Here is a 17,474-nt window from a genome sequence, read left to right on the forward strand (position 1 = left end):
CTTGCAGTTGAAACTCCTTTCTTACGCTCACCAAATGTCTCAAGATCTTGTCTGATCAGTCAGCGCGTCTCGAAAACTTTCTACTTGTATCCGCGTCTCGCAGGTTCTGCTCGTCAATTTCTCCCGTGGCCCAGCTTGTACGCACCATTATACCTGCGCTCGATCGACTCGAAACGTGACTAGAGTTTGCTGATTCGCAATCGTATGCGTGCGCGTAAGCAGGAAACTCGGGGAAACATTGATGACTTCGCCCTTTGACCTGCATCCGGTCGAGACGGCACTCTTGACGCTCACGACTCCCCCTGAAGGATCGTCTGTGATTGTCCAGAGTGCATGCAGTGCGAAACCTGCCCCGGCACTCACTTCAGACCTTGCGAGATCCATCTTGAAACTTTCAAAGGACGACCAGGGCAAAGTCCTCGCTGGGATCGAATGGCCGTCATCGCAAGTTGAGCGAATCGATTTGTTGGCGATTGGAGTCGCAGCGTTACATGCGTACGCGCAAGTGAATTGGGTCGGACCGAACCTCGAACTCGCACCACTCGAACTATTCACCAAAGCAACCACGACTGAGGTCACCGAGCAAGAACTGAACGATGCAGCGATCGATGCATTGGCATACGCCGGTGAACCAGTGTATCACCTATCGAAAGCGACCACCTTCCTGTACCTCGCACTCCAAATCTTTGGACTCGTCCCTTCGCCCTTTGAATCCGAACGCGCTCAAGCTGCGACTCCAACTCTCTCACATCCGTTCGGACCGACTTGGGACGAACTCGAGAGTGTCAAGATTTGGAGGCTGAGAGCTGGAGTCATGTGGATCAAAGTTCTCGACGAACCCGTTCCCCTCTCTGCGTTCGTCGCAAACGATGCTCATCAACTGCGACTGCGATTGCCTCAACTGTCTCACACTCGTGCGAGTCTCACCTTGTCATTGTCGATCCTCTCAACTCTCCTCTCGCGCGCTTCACCTCACTCGACCGCTCAGAAGGAAGCTTCGACCCTCGCACGAGCGGCAGCTGAAGAAGTCGGACTCGAGTGGGAATTGACCGGTCGTAAAGGGAAACGCACCAAGTGGCAAGTCGACGAGAAAACTCAACTCGTCGTACTCGCTCGAGACGGGTCGGTCCAGAAACCGAAAGAAATCGCAAACGACGACAAGACGAATCACACAGACGAGATCGCTGTTGACGAGACGACGAAAGTACCCGAAAACTTGGCCCTCAACGACGACACGCTCCTTGAGCGAACTGCCTTCACCCCGATCGATTCAACGGACGGTGCCGGTAACGATCTGTCGTCAATTGACCCTTCCGAACAGCCGACCATCTCTCCGTTCTCCCAATCGGTTCTCCTCTCGCTCGCGCTTGCGACTTTGCCCGCTCCAACTTCGCTCATGAACCTCTCGGCCGACGTCCTTTCGACTTCACAAATCTCGTCGTTCGTCGCGCGCGTCTTGCTCGACAGTCAAAATTGGTCGGTACACTCGATGGCACTCTTGTTGAGGTGTCGAGCCGAAGCCGGTCGCAGTCGTACGGTCGAACGTGGAGTACTCCAAATGCAGGCACTCGTCGATCAATTGAAGGACGGTTCCCCCACTGAAGTGTCGGCGATCAGTTCAGCGGTCAAACCTCAAGACATGGCAGAAGCTCGAGATCGACTCGTCCAGTTCCACGCGTTGGCGTTACCCCCTGCGTGGGAGATGGAGAAAGAGTTGGCCGTTAGGTACATGTCTCTCGGAATCGTCAAATCGGCACTCGAGATCTTTACTCGACTCGAGATGTGGGAGGAAGTTGCGAGGTGTTGGATGACACTCGAACGACCGGACCGTGGTGTCGAAATCATCAAAGAATTGCTCGCGGGAGGCAAAGCTGAATCGGATGTCGTCATGAACGAACGCAAAGGTGAAGGTGCGAGACACTTCCGAGGAGGTGAAAAGTACGAAGCGAAACTGTGGTGCACTCTCGGAGAACTCGAACGCAAACCGGAACACTACGAAAAGGCATGGCAAGTGTCGGGACAATCTTCGTCGAGAGCTCAAAGGTCCCTAGGAGCCGTGTACTACTCGACGAACGAGTACGCCAAGGCGCGCGACGCACTTCGACTCGCCCTCGCGATCAACCCGTTGTTCCCGCGAACTTGGTTCATGCTCGGATGTTGCGAGATGAGGTTGGAGGATTGGGCTGGAGCGCAAGAATCATTCGGGCGTGCGGTCGGATTGGAGAACGACGACGCTCAGAGTTGGAGCAACCTCGCAAGTTGTCACTTGCGTCGAGGAGAGGTCGAAGGAGATGCCGACGAAGACGAAGATCTCGATCAAGTTGAAGAGGGGCTTGATTCGACTGGAACTCGAGTCACCACACAGGCGAACGACGAGAACGAAACGGAAGACGACAAACAAGCTCGAATCAAGTTGCCGTTCTCGCGCAAACGTGCCGCATACCAATGCCTGCGCCAGTCGATCAAATACTCGTACGACTCGTGGCGTTTGTGGTACAACTACATGGTCGTCGCGGTCGACGTCGGTGAGATGAGCGAGGCGTGTCGGTCGCTCGACCGCATCATCGGCATGCGCATTGGCAAAGACGGAGAAGGTGCAATCGATTTCGAAGTGCTCGATCGATTGGTCGACGCAGTCACTCGCGGTCAGGAGGATGTCAACGAGGACGGTGAAGTCGTCACGATCGACCCGAACGTCGGCCGGGGTCTGTACCCTCGAGTCGAGCGCCTCATCTCGACCACCATCTTGCCAAACCTGTCGAATTCTCCACGCGTGTTCCTCGCGCAAGCCAAGTTGTGTATGTGGCAAGCCGACTATGCTGGTGCGCTCGACGCGCACCTCAAAGCCTACCGAGCTCTCGTTGTTGGGAACGAGTCGATCGAGCACGACCGAGCCAAATTCGTCGAAGCGACACAACGGGTCGAAGAAGTGGTCGAGATGCTCGAAAACCTCGGCACCAAGGATGGCAAGGATGGAGAGATGATCGCGAAGGATTGGAAGTTTCAAGCGCGCAGTCTCGTGCGAACGTTTTTGGGACGCACGAAAGGAGCGTTTGAAGATGAACCCGAATACGAGAAGCTCAAGGAAATGCTCGCCGAACTGCGATAGGATTAACCCTCTTTTACCTTTTTGCGCTTTCTTCTTATTTGCATGCTAGACTAGAACTCGGATTGTTGTACGAAACTGTAACCTGACGCACTTTCAATACCTCTACCGAGAGAGCAGCCATGTATAGATAGATTCGATATTTCTACTTTGTTACTTAGTCGCTTGTTTTCTACGACTGTTGCACCTTTTACGCCTTGCGAATCAAATACAACTCGGTGTTGTATGGATAGTCTGTCGACAGACCGGGATCAATCAGCCTCACGTAGTAGCCAAAAAGACAACAATCGAAGGAATGAGAGGGGGAAACGAACGAAAAGTTCCTTGTTCTTTCTCAATCCATTGTTTGCCTTGACCACGTTGAACAATCTGTCGCATCTCGTGCGCGATTCTGTCTTGTTCGGCCTCGTCGAGGGCCGTGATGTACGATTTCGACAAGATTCGATCGACGACGCCTTGTTCCGTAGTAGGGAGTTCTCGGTGGTACTTCTCGATCTGAGGCGGTTCGTACGTATCTTGATAAAACTGAGTGTCAAACACTGATTTCCACCATCCCAATCGAGCCTGAGAATCAAACGGAAACGAATCACATGTAAGTTTCAGCAAGTATTGCGAATTGACGAGAGAGAGGTGTTTACCTGAGGAGTACCGGCTTCGTGTTGCTCGTATGCGTCCCTCAATTGCGCTACCCAAGGCACGGAGCGATCTTCGAAATTCCAGATGAGCGCAAGCGTTCCCTGGGGTTTGAGCACGCGGGCAATGTCCCGGATCGAACTCTCGCCATCTTTGCCGACCCAATGAAATGCCTGTTCAGGGTACAAGCGCGACAAAGGAACGGTCAAGAGACACGTAAGTGGAAACGGCTGTAAAGGGAAAACCCACTTGCGCAACAACGACCTGTTACAAGAGAAACTGTCAGTCTATTCCATATCAGGAGCAAGAGGTGGTTTTTGTCGCCTGTGCTCACGAGGTCAGCGGTGGTATCCGCCACGGGTATCTTGTCAAACAAGCCATCCTCGATAGAAGCTTCAATCCCATTTTGTTCCAATTCGGCCACATTGGATTTCTCGTTCCACCCTTGTCGCATTCCACGACTCGGTTCAACCGCAATCAATCTCTTGATTTGATGTTGCTTTGACGAGATGGCAGTTTCTAGGAACCCCCTCGTGAATAGACCGGTACCGGCACCAAGTTCAACGACGGTCGAGTTTGATTCGGGTTTCAAGAGGGACAGGATCTTGTCGAATGCCGGTTGAGGGTAGCTTGGACGAGCTCGATCGTACAATCCAGATGCACCTGGACATAAAGATCCAAGGATCCGTCAGTCTCAAAGACAGGGGGTTGGGGATGTGTAAAGATGAAATCGCAAAGGGATGCTTCACCTGACGTCGAAAAGTTGTCCTCGGCGAACGTTGTAAACTCGTTTCCTCTCGAGGAACTGGCAGGAGCCAGAGGAGATGTCGTAGTCGACATGTTGTTGCTGCGAAAAGATGAAAATCCGACCGGGGTTGCGAGTCGAGTACGAGCGATAGAGATTGTTCGCGCGAGGTGCATCAAGCAAAGATAGAATGAGAGTATAGAGAGGAAGAGAAGAAAGAGACGAGGAGTGAACACATGGCCGGCCGCAGAGCCCGGAGCCGAGCCGAGGGTGGAGCCAAATTTAAAAGTTCTGCCCGCAGGATTGCGCCGTCGTGCGACAGAACCTCGTGCTTGGTCTGACTCATTTGCGTTCGTGTCTCTCGGTCGAGACAGAGTCAACGTCGTTCGTGTACAAATGTAAGAGTGGGTAACAAGGTCTATGTACTGAGTCAGGCAAGGGGGAGACGCAATGCAGTGCGATAATCGAGAGGTATCGAACGAGGGCGATAAGCCTCTCGAACGAGGCCGTTGATAGAACGAGGTTTGTCTATGATGTCTATAGCAAGAGTGCGAGGGCAAAGATGGAAAAGACTGAAAGTGCGATGACCTGCATCGAACCGACGAGCGAAACCGAGTTGAGAGAAGCGCCGGACGAGGTAGTCGAGGCACCGAGAGATTCCCCCTTGACGATTCCTTGAGGTCTGTTGTGAGTCGAATTCAGTCTGGTTAGCTTGGGTAGTCGCTCATGGGGGACAAGCGCAGAGACATCAAATGGAAAGCGCACCCAATCACTTGGTCGGGAAGGCTGCCGTTGCTCGTGATCTTGACCGTCAACACTGCGACGATCCCATCCGTAGCGACGCCGTGGTTGATCTCGTCCGTCGAGACGTTCGCATAGTACCCAACTCCAGATTGGTTCGCGACAGTCGTAATGAACGTGCGGTTCGTCAGGGGAGACTTGGTTCCGCCATCGATCGTCGCACGCTCAACAACCGCGTCACGACCCCGGTCGTATCTAGCAAAGTGAACGACAAACGTGAACCGTCAGTCGAGCGAATTCGATTATTATGCTTTGTCAAACGTACCCGTTGGGTTGGATCTCGTGTTGACTCGCGAGATCACCTTCGAGCGAAGCCGCCAAGAACCATGCTCCCGAATCAGCCTGTCAAGGAAGAAGAAACAGGCAAAGAGAGCATGAGCGATTTCCGGTGCGCTCGAGACTTGTCGGTCATGCTCTCACCTCGGATCCGTTTTGCTTCCACACGCGGTAGTGGTACCCTCCATCGAACGTCTCCTTGCACGTGCCAACGACCGTGTCTCCAAAGTTCTCGCGCAGCAAGATCGTTTGGTTGACTGAGGACGAAAAGAGTCGATTGAAATCAGCCGGTTGATTTCATATGATGATAAGCAAACGAATATGGTCGTACTGAATCCGAGGCCGTCTCCGAGGTTGGCGGCTTGTTTCGCACCATCTGATTGACCGAGACATTCTCCACTGAATTGGACCGAGAAGGACCAATCGAAAAAGCCGGTATCGGTCAGCAAGAGTGGATCCGAGTTGGCCGAGATGACCACGTTGATCGGTTCGCCCAGCCCTGCAGGGTACGTGTTGCGTGCGAGCTAGATATCAATCGACCCACATCCCTGTCAGTCAGTCTCTTCCACAGAGAGAGATCACAATGGGATGACAGGAGTCGAAACGAACCGTCAACCATCGGCCTCCGTTCGAAGTTGGATTGTAAAAGCCATCCACCATGGTCACTTGGGGCGTGACTGGCGATGCATAGGCCGACAAGGTCGCCACTGTCGACGCGAACAGGGCGAGGATCGCTGTTGTTGTCGTCATCTCGGGGCGCGAATGGGAAAGAAGGAAAAAAGGCGGTGGTAGGACTCTAGCAACGTCCGAGGGTCGTGAACCACCTAGTCGAGAGCGAGAGAGAGGAACGAGGGCGAATGCGAGCGTCAAACTCGGTTGGAAGAACCGTGCTGCGAGAGAAAAACTAGGGAGACGAAGCAAAAGACGCGACACAGCCTCGCTTCGACCTCGGCAGCAAGTTCGGTCCCCGGTTCCCGTTTCTCGGTTCTCTCGGCCCAGCATCCCGCTATCTCGAGATTCGAGACGGGATCGCGTCAGAGCGCTCGATTGGCAGACGCGCTCCACTGGGATGTCGAAGCATTTTCTCGACTGGGAACGAGGACGGTCGCGGTCAGTGCGTGTATGCGTGCACACTAAGACGCGCATACGTACCGCCGGCGACCGACTCTTCTCCACTCCAACTCGCGTCTGTCGCGAATCTCGATAGCTCGCGATTCGTCTGTACCGCGAGTGCATTCGACGCCTCACTCGTCACTCCCCGCGTGTCGCTATCGTCACAACCTCGATCCGCCGTTAAGGACACGTCTCGAAAGACTTCGCTCGAGATGGCCTCGACCGCGGCCGACACTCGAGGTCATGTCCGTTCCGATTCAGTCGCACAGAAGCGTGCACGATCGACTCCCACGAAACCTTCGTCCTCGCGAGCTCCTCTCGCTTCACCGTCACTGCGAGGGTCCTCCTCGAATGCGTCCTCGTCGACGTTCACCGTCACCCCTCGACTAGCGATACAGACGACCGTGATCGCATTGATCCTGTTCACCCTCCTGCATTACGGACCAACGTTCGTTCAGCCCTCGAACCGGTCCGGACATGCTTCCGTCAGTGCAGGCGATCGCAAAGCGTTGCTCGACGGGTCAGGCGAAGGCTGGATCTTGCCAAAACGCTGGAGACAGGTAGGACCTGGTCAAGGTCCAGTCTCGTTGGGTTCGGGAGAAACTCTTCCCGAATGTAAACGCGTCTTGTTGTTCCGATTCTCAAAGTCAGTTCACAAGTCAAACTCGTCTGTTCTTTTCCCCCCTCCAAGTGACTGACCGATAATATTACCAGCACGCATGGGTTCTCGTCTGAAATGCTGCACTACCTGAGAGCGCTCGTGATTGGGCAGAAACTAGGATACACCGTCTTGTCCGACGACAGCAACTGGAACTATGGCAGCTTGTCCGAGTACTTCCTCCCTCGGTTGGTGTACTGCCGACCTCCAGCAGATTGGTTCGATCCCAACCAGGCCGTCAAACTCGGCACGAAACGGTGGCAATCGAAAGACCGCGTGTGGGTCTCGAGGGAAATGGAGCGCGAAATGGACCAGTGGGTCCGGTGCGTTCGATCATTCCTCTGCTTCTTGTGTGTTTCAGCCTCGACTCATACGAATTTGCGAATTCCAGAGAGGAAATGTTGGATCAGACTGCCATGTCGGAACTGAGGGACCGCAAGATCGACAGCAGTATCCTTCCAGAAGGTGAAACGTTGCCGGCCGCCCTCGAAGAAGTCTTTGCCGATTTCTCGGGAGTCTTGAAAGAAGTGTGGCGACCAAACCATCAAGTATGTCACGCAACTCTTTTTTTTCTCCTGTCTTTGGCGCCGACCCGGTTATTGACGAGATTCTGCGACACAGCTTGCCATTCTTGTGCGTAAGCAAAGAATGGAACTCGGGTTGGGAGGCGGAGGATTGAGACACCGCAAAAACAGTCCGAATTGGGGTGGCCGTCGCAAGAAGCCGACTCCTCAGCGAGGCACGCAGGACGACGAAGGGGACAGGTCGCTCGAGGACCTCGCGGCAGCAGAGGAAGAGTACGAACAAGAGTACGAACTGCACGTCGCGGAACGTAGCGATCGAGGTCCGGTCATTGGCGCGCATCTCGTCGCCCAGTCGTCGAACAAGAATGCGGCGTTGTCGCAGTACGGACTCGTCTCTCGTGATGCTCAACGGGGGAACTTGACCGCCGTCATTGAAGGTGCGAACGATGCGGTTAAACGATTGTCGAGTCAGGCCGTGCGGGGTGCGGTCACACCCGGGTACTCGAGGTCGAACCCGACCGTGTTCCCGACAACGGCAACCGCGACTCTGGTCACGCTCACTTCGAGTTCGACCCTGTTTGATCGATTCGTCGAACTCGGACGTACGGTCACCGATGCCACCTTGGTCCGCACTTCGACTCCCCCGATCGAGCTGTTGAGACAACGATGGCAGGACGTGTTTGAACAACCCGGTCGAGGTCACGAACTGTTGAACGAGTGGGATCAAACCGTGTGGAACCGCAACGTACCGAGAGCACTCCAGATCGAGTTGACGAGGTATTTCGTGCGGGATTTGACCACGTTGAGCAAGTTTGCCGATGCGTTTGTCGTTTCGGGTCAGTTATGTCCCTTTTCTCAGTCATCGTTCGCGCATGACCCTGACTTTTCTACTGTTATCTTGAATGATCAGGCACATCACCGACTGGAGTCCTGTCTATTTTGTTGGGAGGCGAGGAAGGAGCGATCGGACCTCGAGATTTCGAAGGTGGATCGTTCGGAGGCAGGGTCAGGAGTATCGATGGGCATTGGATCCCGACGGCAAACATTGCGTCTCTCTACAAATGAGAGACCTGCCATGTCGTTTGAAACAAAGCAACACGTCGAAAGGCAGGGGACCTTGCATTTCCCGAGTATAGAGAGAGAGAGATCACGCGAGTGAAGGAAAGAGACATGGATTGATCATACAAGCAAAATAACAACAACCCGAAAGACTCGGTACAAAGGAAAGAAGACGTGAACGAGTGATGTACAACAAGATTTAACCGCGACGTCTTTTCGGTTTGCACCCTTGACGTTTCTTCTCACCCCTCGCGGTGAAGAGCGTACGAGGGGTTTGTTTCACCTTGAACCCTTTCGAAGAACGGTACGCCTCGCGTCGAGATACTCGAGGACCTGAAGTCGAGACTTTCTGTGCGGGCTCTTCGGATGTCTCTTCTCCCTCGACTTGCATACCTATCAAAAAAGAGCAGTCAGCATACATGCTTCTCGCAAGTCAAGTAGTAGGGAAGACTGATCGACTAACCTCCTTCAACATTGTCTTCTTTCTTGTCTCCCTCGGCACCCTCGGCACTTTGCTCGTCTTCTTCGTCATCCGTTTCAAACCCTTGCTGTTTCCGTTCCCATTCGGCCTTGTCGGTCAACGCTTTAGGTTTGAGTGCCGACTTTTTCAATTGTTCGTTCAACCTCGACAAACGGATCTCTTCTGCCATCTTGTATGCAGATCTTTGGAAACGGGGTCGGACAACATGTTCAGGTCTCGTGCTTTTGGGAAATGTTGGGATCGTATGGTGGAAGCTCACTTGGGGTCTTCTCGCTTGACTGCACGAAAGTGTCGCTTTGATTTCGAACGGAGTGATTTCGCCTGGAACAAGCATCGAGAGACGAGATCAGCTACCATCGATCGAGTACGAGCGTAACTTTCAAGTGTCCACTGACCATGGTTCTAGATCAAGAGTGGCGGTGAGAGAGAGTAGAGAGGAGGGAGAAGAGATGAAAGAGTTGGAAAAAAAGTTGCAGCGATCAAACCCACTCGGTTATTCTCTCTCCTCTCCTCTCACTCTACTCGCCAGTACTACAGAAACCCCGAGCCAAAAGAAGATGGCTGGAAAGAAAGCGACCGCAGCAGGTCGGAACGGCAAGAAGCAGAACGCAGCAAAGACCAAGGTCGTCCAGTCTCCCAAGAAGCAACTCGCGACTGCAGTCAAAGTCGCACTCCCTCGAGAGAGCTCTCCGGACGAACAAGACCTCGCCCCGACCGATTCCGAAGCAGACGACGACGTGCTCGAGTTTGATGATGATCAAGAAGAAGATGAAGCGATGCAACCTCTCAGTGGAGAGGATGATTCAGACGATGACCAAGAGGAGGACAGTTCAGACGAATCGGACGATGTCACGCCAGAAGCGATGGAACGTATGATGTCCCTCCTCGGAGAGGTTGACGCTGCCGAACTCGGACTCTTGGATGGTCAAGACGATGACGATGAAGAGGAAGACGACGACGACGAAGACGATGACGAAGAAGAAGATGACGAAGAGGAGGAAGCGACTGCCCTGTACGAGGAACTCGAAGAGGCAGACACGGATATTGTCCCCGTCGAGAAGAACACGACAAACGACAAGGTCGCACTTGAACGCGTGTTGGCCTCGATCCAACTGAAAACCAACTTTTTCGACACGCTCACGCTCGTCAACCCGGTCCCACTACACGTGCCGGACGCTTCGAACGACCTCGAACGTGAACTCGAATTGTGCGGTTTTCCCCTCCCATCGCTCGAGACCACTCCTTCTCTGAACTGATCATGTTGCTCCTGTCTTGTCGAACAGCTACAAACAATCATTGTGGGCCGCGACGCACGCCGAAGCGTTGTTTGAGAAAGCCGACTTGCCGTTCCACCGTCCGGCAGACTACTTTGCCGAAATGGTCAAGACAGACGCGCACATGGGCAAAATCCGACAGTCGCTCTTGGACGAACAAGCGGGCATGAAGGCTTCCGAGGAAGCGAGGAAATTGCGCGAGCTCAAAAAGTTTGGCAAGAAGGTTCAAGTCGAAAAGATTCGCGAACGCGAACGCGAGAAGAAGGCCGTCGGAGAACGTCTCGACAGTCTCAAGAAGAGTCAGTTCCATTTCTACTCGTATGTTCCGAGTTCTTTTGACACCAACTGACGAGTCGCCCGAGCGATCTATCAGAGCGCAAGAATGGAGATGCGTTCACCTCGACCGAAGATTTCGATGTCGCGCTCGAGGATGCACTTGCCGGAGGTGCTGCTGCAGGCGGTGCAAACAAGAAACAAAAGATGAACGAGAGCGAACGACCGGGTCGAGGTCGCAAAGGGTTGACTCGGAAAGGTCGAGACTCCAAGTTTGGATTCGGAGGAGGAGCCGGTCGAAGGAGCAAGGAGAACAACGATCGAGAGGACGGCGATGGCTTTGGAGGTGGACGAGGGGCAGGACGGGGGAGAGGTGGAGGACGAGGTGGACGCGGAGGAGCTCGTGGAGGACGTGGACGAGGTGGAGCTGCGAAACAACGGCCGGGCAAGAGCAGGAGACAATAGTTGTTGTGTGTCTCTCTCGGCCTTGCACAGGCCCTGCGGCTTTCGTTCGGTTTCGCGACTCTATCCTTCGTGCTTGTCATTATTACCTCGCTTTACGCACATGTCAGCATTTCGGCTTCCATTGTTCACTCCCAGCATTTCAACGTCCTCGTGCGTTTGAGAGGTATAGGCTCGAGACTATTGCCACCCTGGGATCATTTTATCCCCTTTCAGACTCGAGCACGAGAGTTGCGGCGAGCATGACACATGCGAGAGGCCCGCGGACTTTGCAATTTTTGCGCGAGATGCTCGGAAATGTCAAATCTAGGGCAATGGATACGGTTCATGAAACCCTTCGATGACCAGTGAGCAAATAATCCAGTAGACGTTTTTCGATTTCTTGGTTATACGCTTCGGCAAGTACTGCCGTTGCGGCAACGTAATCTCAACTCGCTCGTCTCGCAAGCTCTCACGACTCGCTACTCGAACAACTACCTGATCATGCAATCTTCTACTCGACTCCTCCGAACTTCAGTCCTCCGGACTTCGTCGCGCCCGACATCTGCCGCCACTTCGCCTGCTTCCTGGTCGTCCGCTCCTCCCAGTACCTCTCGGTTCCCAGTCTCGAATTTGCGTTCGATCAGCTACTCTCCGATCAGCTGGGCGAGGGAAGCGGGATCGAACAACCCGTTCGAGGATGGTCCCACTCAGTTTCAGGTTCGCATTGACATCTCCCCTCGCGGTTTCAGCCGCTCCCTTATCTCTGTATCGATGGGCTGACATGAACGCGTGCGGGTCCCAATGAATCGATAGCAAGAGCATGCACCTCTGTTTGAACGAGTGATGCAACATCCTGAAGTCATGGATTCCATCGAGAGTACGTTCTCGCATTTCTTTCTCACATCCCTGCATCATCGAGGACCAACGTTGACGAAACAAACTTGAGTGTAGACATGGCGAAATTGACCCAACAGAAGACTGGAGTCAACCTGCAAGCCGGAGACAAACCTTCTCTCTCGATGATGTACACGCTCGCCCGAGACCCCGAACTACGACAGGCGGCTGAACGACTCATGGCGGCGTTGAAATCGGCGGGGATCGAAGTCGATCCGAAAGAGGCGTTCAAAGCGTTGCAAATGATGGGCAAGGACTTTGGGGGTATGGGTGGATTGGGAGGGTTCCACGAAGGAGTCAACAAGGGCGGAAAAGGGGAAGGGGAAGGCAACGAAGGAGGCAACCAGAAGTAAGAGTACCAGCTCGCAATCAAGGAAAAAGCATACCATCACTTCCCCAATTACGGCGAGAAACGATAGGAATGCAGGATGCGCGCAGGACTACCAAGGAGAGAAATGCAGCACAAAGGAAAGATCGAGTATCAAAGGTTCAACAAAGCCAAGATTGAAACAGAACAAAAAGAAGAGAGGGGGCTCAAAGACGGGAATCTACCTGACCGAGATTCCAGTTTTGCCCTTGCGACCCATCCCGTCGTTCTCGTCAATCTCTTTGCCGGACAACATTCTCGATTGACTGCCCGCCATCTTGCCCTTCTTGCCGAGGTCAAACACTTTCCAGAACTTGAGGTCCTCGTCTGAACTTGCGGTTGCGACAGTCGTTCCGTCGGGCGAGACGCAAGAATGCAGAATCCTCGTCTGGTGTGCGTGCGGGATATCGACAATCTTTTCGAGGGAAGGGTACGACCACAACGAGAGGTGGTGATCGGGTACTCCATGGGAAGAGAGCAGTTCTTTCGCGTGCGGGTTCCATCGCAACGAAGTCACTTGCGAAGGGGTCACGAGCGAGTTGAGTCGTGCCGATTGCGTCGTGTTCCAGAAATGGATCGTGCGGTCAGATGATCCTCCTCCAGATGCAAGCAGGGACGAATTCCACGGACACCATGCGAGCGCCTAGATCATACAAGGTACAACGTCAATTATCGTCCTCGTTACCAGGAACATCAGGGGTAAGGCATCTTTACCTTGACAGCAGCAGTGTGGTTCGTCTTGCACATCTTGGGCGCGTTCGTCATTCTGCCATCCCAGACATTGACGACATTGTCGTTACCTCCTGAAGCGAGAAGCTGTCATACATGACGAATCAGTTTTTCTTTCGTGCGAGATATCCACAGGGGAGAAGATCGTACGCCTTGACCGCCGCCACTCAAACCACCAGCGATCTCGGGTCTCCATTCGAGTCCACACACTTCTCCTCGGTGTCCCTTCATCTTGCTGACGCAGTGTTGCGCGATACGGACGTCCGAGTTCCAAATCTCGCCCGACCTGCACCCGGAAGCCAAGATTGCACCGGACCAACTCAAACTCGGCACTCGCGATGGGTGACCCGCCATGGTTCGCACCAATGCACCCGCACACACGTCGTACACCTGGATCGGGCCCGAGGCGAGTCCGACCGCGAGGTGGGACCCATCTTCGGTAAACTTGACGCTGCACACGTACTCGTCTGTGCCTCCTTCGATCGACGCGTCACCCGATCCGACGTGACACAGTTCAGTGACGGCGCCCGTCGCCGCGTTCCACACATAGACACTCTCGGCTAGCCCGATTGCGACAAGGTTCGTCGAACTCCAGTCGAGCAAGTTGAGGTAGTAATCGTCGAGCATGCCCGGAGCGTCGAGGACGCGTTCAGGAGCGGATGGGATCTTCCTGCGATTCGCTGCGCTCGCCGAGGACGATGACGAGGCGGCAGAACCTTTCGTTGGCAATCGAGCGTACTGCGACAGGAGCGCGCCATGCTCGGATGTTTGCGGTGCGGGAGGTTCGGCAAAGAACGACAGGATGCGTTGGTCCGGGTTGATCCCGAGAGAGCGGGACAAGTCGGCGGTGTGTTGTGCATCTTCGGCAGCAGCAGGTACGTTCGAGGTTGCGAGGGATTCGGACGAAGAAGACGCCGAGGTCGAGGCAGAACTGGTCGGCAACAGGATCGGTCCCGTGTGGTCACCGTTCGAGGTCTGTCGAGACGGGATGTAGCGATCAAGCTGAAAGGTTGTCAACGCAATCGTCAGGACTAGGAACGCTAAAGGAGAGTCAGGAGCGTGCACTGGCCTTCTTTGATTTCTTTGACGGCGAGCGCTTTGCGTCTCCCGCAAGGGTAGCCGGATCCCAGTCGTTGTTGACAACCCCGCTTCGGCCGATGCCGCCGGTGCTCGCGAGCTTGGTGGGACTCGACTTCCTGCTGTGAGTCGCGGTTGCTGCCGAGTCGAAGCCGCCCGTGAGATCCTCGCCGCGCTTCGACGGGCTCCTGCTAGTCTTCTTGCGGGTTGTCTGAGTAGTCGATAGACCACTGAAGAGCGGCTTTGATCGGGCCGCGAGCGGTTTCGAGCGGGACGGTGAGGCGAGCGAGAGATTGTTGAGTGACGACAGCGCGGCGAGAGGAGCTCGCGAGGGCGAGTCGAGGATTGGGCGAGTCCCTTTGCTCGGAGATCTAGACATTCTGAGTGCGGGTTCTTGCCGTGTGGGCGAAGCAGAGCCCTGAGCAGAGAGAAAGTTGAATGACCCGTCGAATGTCTCGCGGCGTGGTTATTTATTCTCCATTTTCTCGACTTTGAGCCCTCGAGGCAGCCATGCACCACTGAATGTAGTCTCGACTCATCATCACGACAAGCGAATGACTGTACCAAGGTAAGAGTTGTCTCTCGTCTCGGTCCTCCGAGGTGATCGCCGAGGAAACTCTGAAACAGGCAAATCTGGCAAAAGCGAAATTGCAATTTTAATTGTGCCCCACCAATGATGATAATCCCGCTCTGATTACCGCTCTGCTGGTCTCGTCGAGTCGACCCCGCCCACCACGCCTCATGCTACTGCAGACGAGCCGATGACGACGATCTCGCCTGTCACTTCAAAACGCACGGCGATAGCCGACAGATCAGCAACCGGATACGACCAGCCTTCTTTCAGGTCACCGCCTGCGCAACGTACGACCTACCGGGCTATGGATCAGGATTCTGAAGCAGTCGAAACGCTCGATACTCGTGCGATCAGTCATCATCAAGAGGGCTCTCGAAGCGCAGGGTCAAGTGTGAGTGTCTCCTCAGAAAGCTCGAGACTGCCTTCGCCTGCTTGATTCTCACATATTTGCTTCCTGCAGTCCCTAGACGAGCACCGGGGAACATCATCAGAGCTTGGTCTTAACTCGCAACAATCCGGCGCGGATCACGACGACTTGACCTCGACACTCGCCTCTTTCGCTTTACCCGCCCCTTCTTCCCCTTCGAGCCATTCGTCCTCGGACAATCTCCGAGGGGTAACGTCAGTACCGGATGCAAATCTACCTCAGTCTCCGCTCGAACGCAGGCCCGTGCGACCTGAATGCGAGCCTTCTCCTACCGGCACCCCTCCTCTCGCTTCTGACCAGACCCTTCGATCCCGAGCAAGCGCGAGCCCTAGTTCTTATTTTCCTCTCGTAGCACCTGCTTCACCTTCATCCTCGCCTGCGCATGATGCTCCTCCCGGATCTTCTCCGAGCCGCACTTCCTCCATTTTCCCGCCTGTTGCTCGCCCTTCGTCTCGTCCGACTCCTTCGAGCGTGTTCCCTCTGGTCAAGCCGTCGACTACTCCTGCGCGCAAGATGTCGTCGACCCCGTTCCCCTTCGCCGAACCGCCTGCAACGTCACCGGCGTCGTCTCGCACTAGGAGACCTTCAACCACGTCGTCGACGAAATCTGGATCGACCGCAAATTCCGGTTCAGCAAGACCTCGACAAGCCTCTTTGACCTCGTCATTAACGCCCTCTTCACCCCCTCCATCGTCGTCGAGCACTCCGTACTCAATCGCATCCACGCAGCGTTCACCTTCTCGCAGTACCTCGTACGCTCCGTCAATCGCCGCTTCTTCGGTCGCACCGTCCGCCGAAGGTCCTACTTCGATCTTTGCGACTCCGGTCGGGTACAAACCTGCGAGATCGCTCGCTGGCTTGATCTTGACAAAACCTTCGGCGATTGTGTCCTCGTCGAAATCGAAACCCACCACAACCAAGGAAGCCAAGGGATCCGGGAAATTCTCGTCCTTCTTCTCATCATCGTCGTCGAAAGACAAGGACAAGGCAAACGGCGGCATCACGGCACCTGCACATCTCGTCGCTGGACCTCAGAGGAGTACTTCGAATCGCATCTTGGATGCCGCGTTGACGACGAGTCAGACGTGGGCGATTCGGAGAGGAGAGCAATTGGCTGCGCCCGCTTCCCCGGCCACGAATTCAACGTTCTCGCCGATACCTTCGGGAGGAGCATTCCCAACGTCGTATCGACCTGGACATCAAATCAGGAGGGAACAGGAAGAGAGGAGAGAAGCACTTGAAGCGGCAGAATCAGGGGACAGCTTAGAGCAAGGACGAATTTCTGGCGTTCGAGCTCCGAGCGAGTCGAGCGTGTTTCCCACGGACAGCAGGAAATGAGGGTTTGATCAGAGGTTTCTTCGCATGGGTTTGTGGTCTATCAGGTCGTCCTGTTGTTGTCTCTTCTGCCTCTGCCCCACAACATTCTCACCTTCTCTCAAACATTCATTTATTTATTTCTCATCTCCTGTGTACCGCCTGATCGACTTGTACTGATATCTCAGTCTTTGCTCCGCCTAGGAGTCCACCCTATGCGACACATTTCGCGCTGCCCAGCTCTCACCTCGCTCTCGCGTTCTCGGCCCATCTTTCCATGATCTGACGTTCCCGGTCACTGCCGTCATCGATCACTCCGATCTTTACGGGTACAGTATCGCCTGAAGCAATCTCGGACCCTTTCAATGTATTTTCGGAGAGCTTTGATCGCCTCGTTCTCCGAATGTGCGCGTGCAGCTCCTGTTTCCTCGTCTCCACGCAAACTCCGCTTCTGACTCTGCACGACCCTTTGCGGGGCTGAAGCCTTGACCAAGCACGCGAAACTCCGAGCAGTGCTCCGCTGCAAGGGGGCCTTGCAAGAGTCCAGTCGGAGATTCCCATCCTCTTTCTTCCCTCTTCTCCTGCCACGGAATCATGAGCGGCCCCCACCGTGATCAGGCTCACGCTGGGCTCGGCACTCAGTTTTCTGGATTTCCTCCGTATCCAGGTGAGCAGCTTTGCAGGCGTTCTCTGATCCAGCTGGCC

At 54.5% G+C, this 17,474-nt stretch overlaps 9 protein-coding genes across 9 annotated transcripts; 5 read left to right on the top strand and 4 right to left on the bottom strand.

Annotated features, from left to right (window-relative positions):
* Positions 1 to 241: 241 nt before the first annotated feature.
* Positions 242 to 3,109, top strand: EMW1 (tetratricopeptide repeat-containing protein EMW1; the record flags this gene model as incomplete). The annotated part of the gene is made up of 1 exon (XM_076680788.1): positions 242 to 3,109. The coding sequence occupies one exon, from the start codon at positions 242 to 244 to the stop codon at positions 3,107 to 3,109; it is 2,868 nt and encodes a 955-aa protein (XP_076532097.1).
* Positions 3,110 to 3,296: 187 nt separating this feature from the next.
* On the bottom strand, positions 3,297 to 4,579 carry JCM15063_002029 (class I SAM-dependent methyltransferase; the record flags this gene model as incomplete). The annotated part of the gene is made up of 6 exons (XM_076680789.1): positions 3,297 to 3,340; positions 3,421 to 3,670; positions 3,745 to 3,912; positions 3,989 to 4,003; positions 4,074 to 4,402; positions 4,489 to 4,579. 6 exons carry the CDS (start codon positions 4,577 to 4,579, stop codon positions 3,297 to 3,299), a joined length of 897 nt encoding a protein of 298 aa, XP_076532098.1.
* Positions 4,580 to 5,021: 442 nt separating this feature from the next.
* Positions 5,022 to 6,311, bottom strand: JCM15063_002030 (uncharacterized protein; the record flags this gene model as incomplete). Its single annotated transcript, XM_076680790.1, has 6 exons — positions 5,022 to 5,166; positions 5,250 to 5,480; positions 5,551 to 5,627; positions 5,706 to 5,818; positions 5,893 to 6,085; positions 6,171 to 6,311. The coding sequence occupies 6 exons, from the start codon at positions 6,309 to 6,311 to the stop codon at positions 5,022 to 5,024; spliced, it is 900 nt and encodes a 299-aa protein (XP_076532099.1).
* A 575-nt stretch (positions 6,312 to 6,886) lies between these two features.
* JCM15063_002031 (uncharacterized protein) lies at positions 6,887 to 8,921 on the top strand (the record flags this gene model as incomplete). Its single annotated transcript, XM_076680791.1, has 5 exons — positions 6,887 to 7,320; positions 7,389 to 7,655; positions 7,724 to 7,880; positions 7,954 to 8,692; positions 8,767 to 8,921. 5 exons carry the CDS (start codon positions 6,887 to 6,889, stop codon positions 8,919 to 8,921), a joined length of 1,752 nt encoding a protein of 583 aa, XP_076532100.1.
* A 193-nt stretch (positions 8,922 to 9,114) lies between these two features.
* JCM15063_002032 (uncharacterized protein) lies at positions 9,115 to 9,794 on the bottom strand (the record flags this gene model as incomplete). Its single annotated transcript, XM_076680792.1, has 4 exons — positions 9,115 to 9,308; positions 9,379 to 9,578; positions 9,656 to 9,717; positions 9,792 to 9,794. 4 exons carry the CDS (start codon positions 9,792 to 9,794, stop codon positions 9,115 to 9,117), a joined length of 459 nt encoding a protein of 152 aa, XP_076532101.1.
* Positions 9,795 to 9,953: 159 nt separating this feature from the next.
* On the top strand, positions 9,954 to 11,408 carry JCM15063_002033 (EBP2 family rRNA-processing protein; the record flags this gene model as incomplete). Its single annotated transcript, XM_076680793.1, has 3 exons — positions 9,954 to 10,603; positions 10,680 to 10,969; positions 11,044 to 11,408. 3 exons carry the CDS (start codon positions 9,954 to 9,956, stop codon positions 11,406 to 11,408), a joined length of 1,305 nt encoding a protein of 434 aa, XP_076532102.1.
* A 480-nt stretch (positions 11,409 to 11,888) lies between these two features.
* Positions 11,889 to 12,634, top strand: JCM15063_002034 (uncharacterized protein; the record flags this gene model as incomplete). Its single annotated transcript, XM_076680794.1, has 3 exons — positions 11,889 to 12,104; positions 12,201 to 12,264; positions 12,339 to 12,634. 3 exons carry the CDS (start codon positions 11,889 to 11,891, stop codon positions 12,632 to 12,634), a joined length of 576 nt encoding a protein of 191 aa, XP_076532103.1.
* Positions 12,635 to 12,829: 195 nt separating this feature from the next.
* On the bottom strand, positions 12,830 to 14,833 carry JCM15063_002035 (WD40 repeat domain-containing protein; the record flags this gene model as incomplete). The annotated part of the gene is made up of 4 exons (XM_076680795.1): positions 12,830 to 13,291; positions 13,363 to 13,464; positions 13,528 to 14,379; positions 14,447 to 14,833. The coding sequence occupies 4 exons, from the start codon at positions 14,831 to 14,833 to the stop codon at positions 12,830 to 12,832; spliced, it is 1,803 nt and encodes a 600-aa protein (XP_076532104.1).
* Positions 14,834 to 15,215: 382 nt separating this feature from the next.
* Positions 15,216 to 16,793, top strand: JCM15063_002036 (uncharacterized protein; the record flags this gene model as incomplete). Its single annotated transcript, XM_076680796.1, has 2 exons — positions 15,216 to 15,419; positions 15,489 to 16,793. 2 exons carry the CDS (start codon positions 15,216 to 15,218, stop codon positions 16,791 to 16,793), a joined length of 1,509 nt encoding a protein of 502 aa, XP_076532105.1.
* Between the last annotated feature and the right edge of the window lie 681 nt (positions 16,794 to 17,474).

Source organism: Sporobolomyces koalae (genome assembly GCF_050403365.1).
Source record: "Sporobolomyces koalae JCM15063 DNA, S_koalae_JCM15063T_v1_ctg45, whole genome shotgun sequence".
NCBI lineage: Eukaryota > Fungi > Basidiomycota > Microbotryomycetes > Sporidiobolales > Sporidiobolaceae > Sporobolomyces > Sporobolomyces koalae.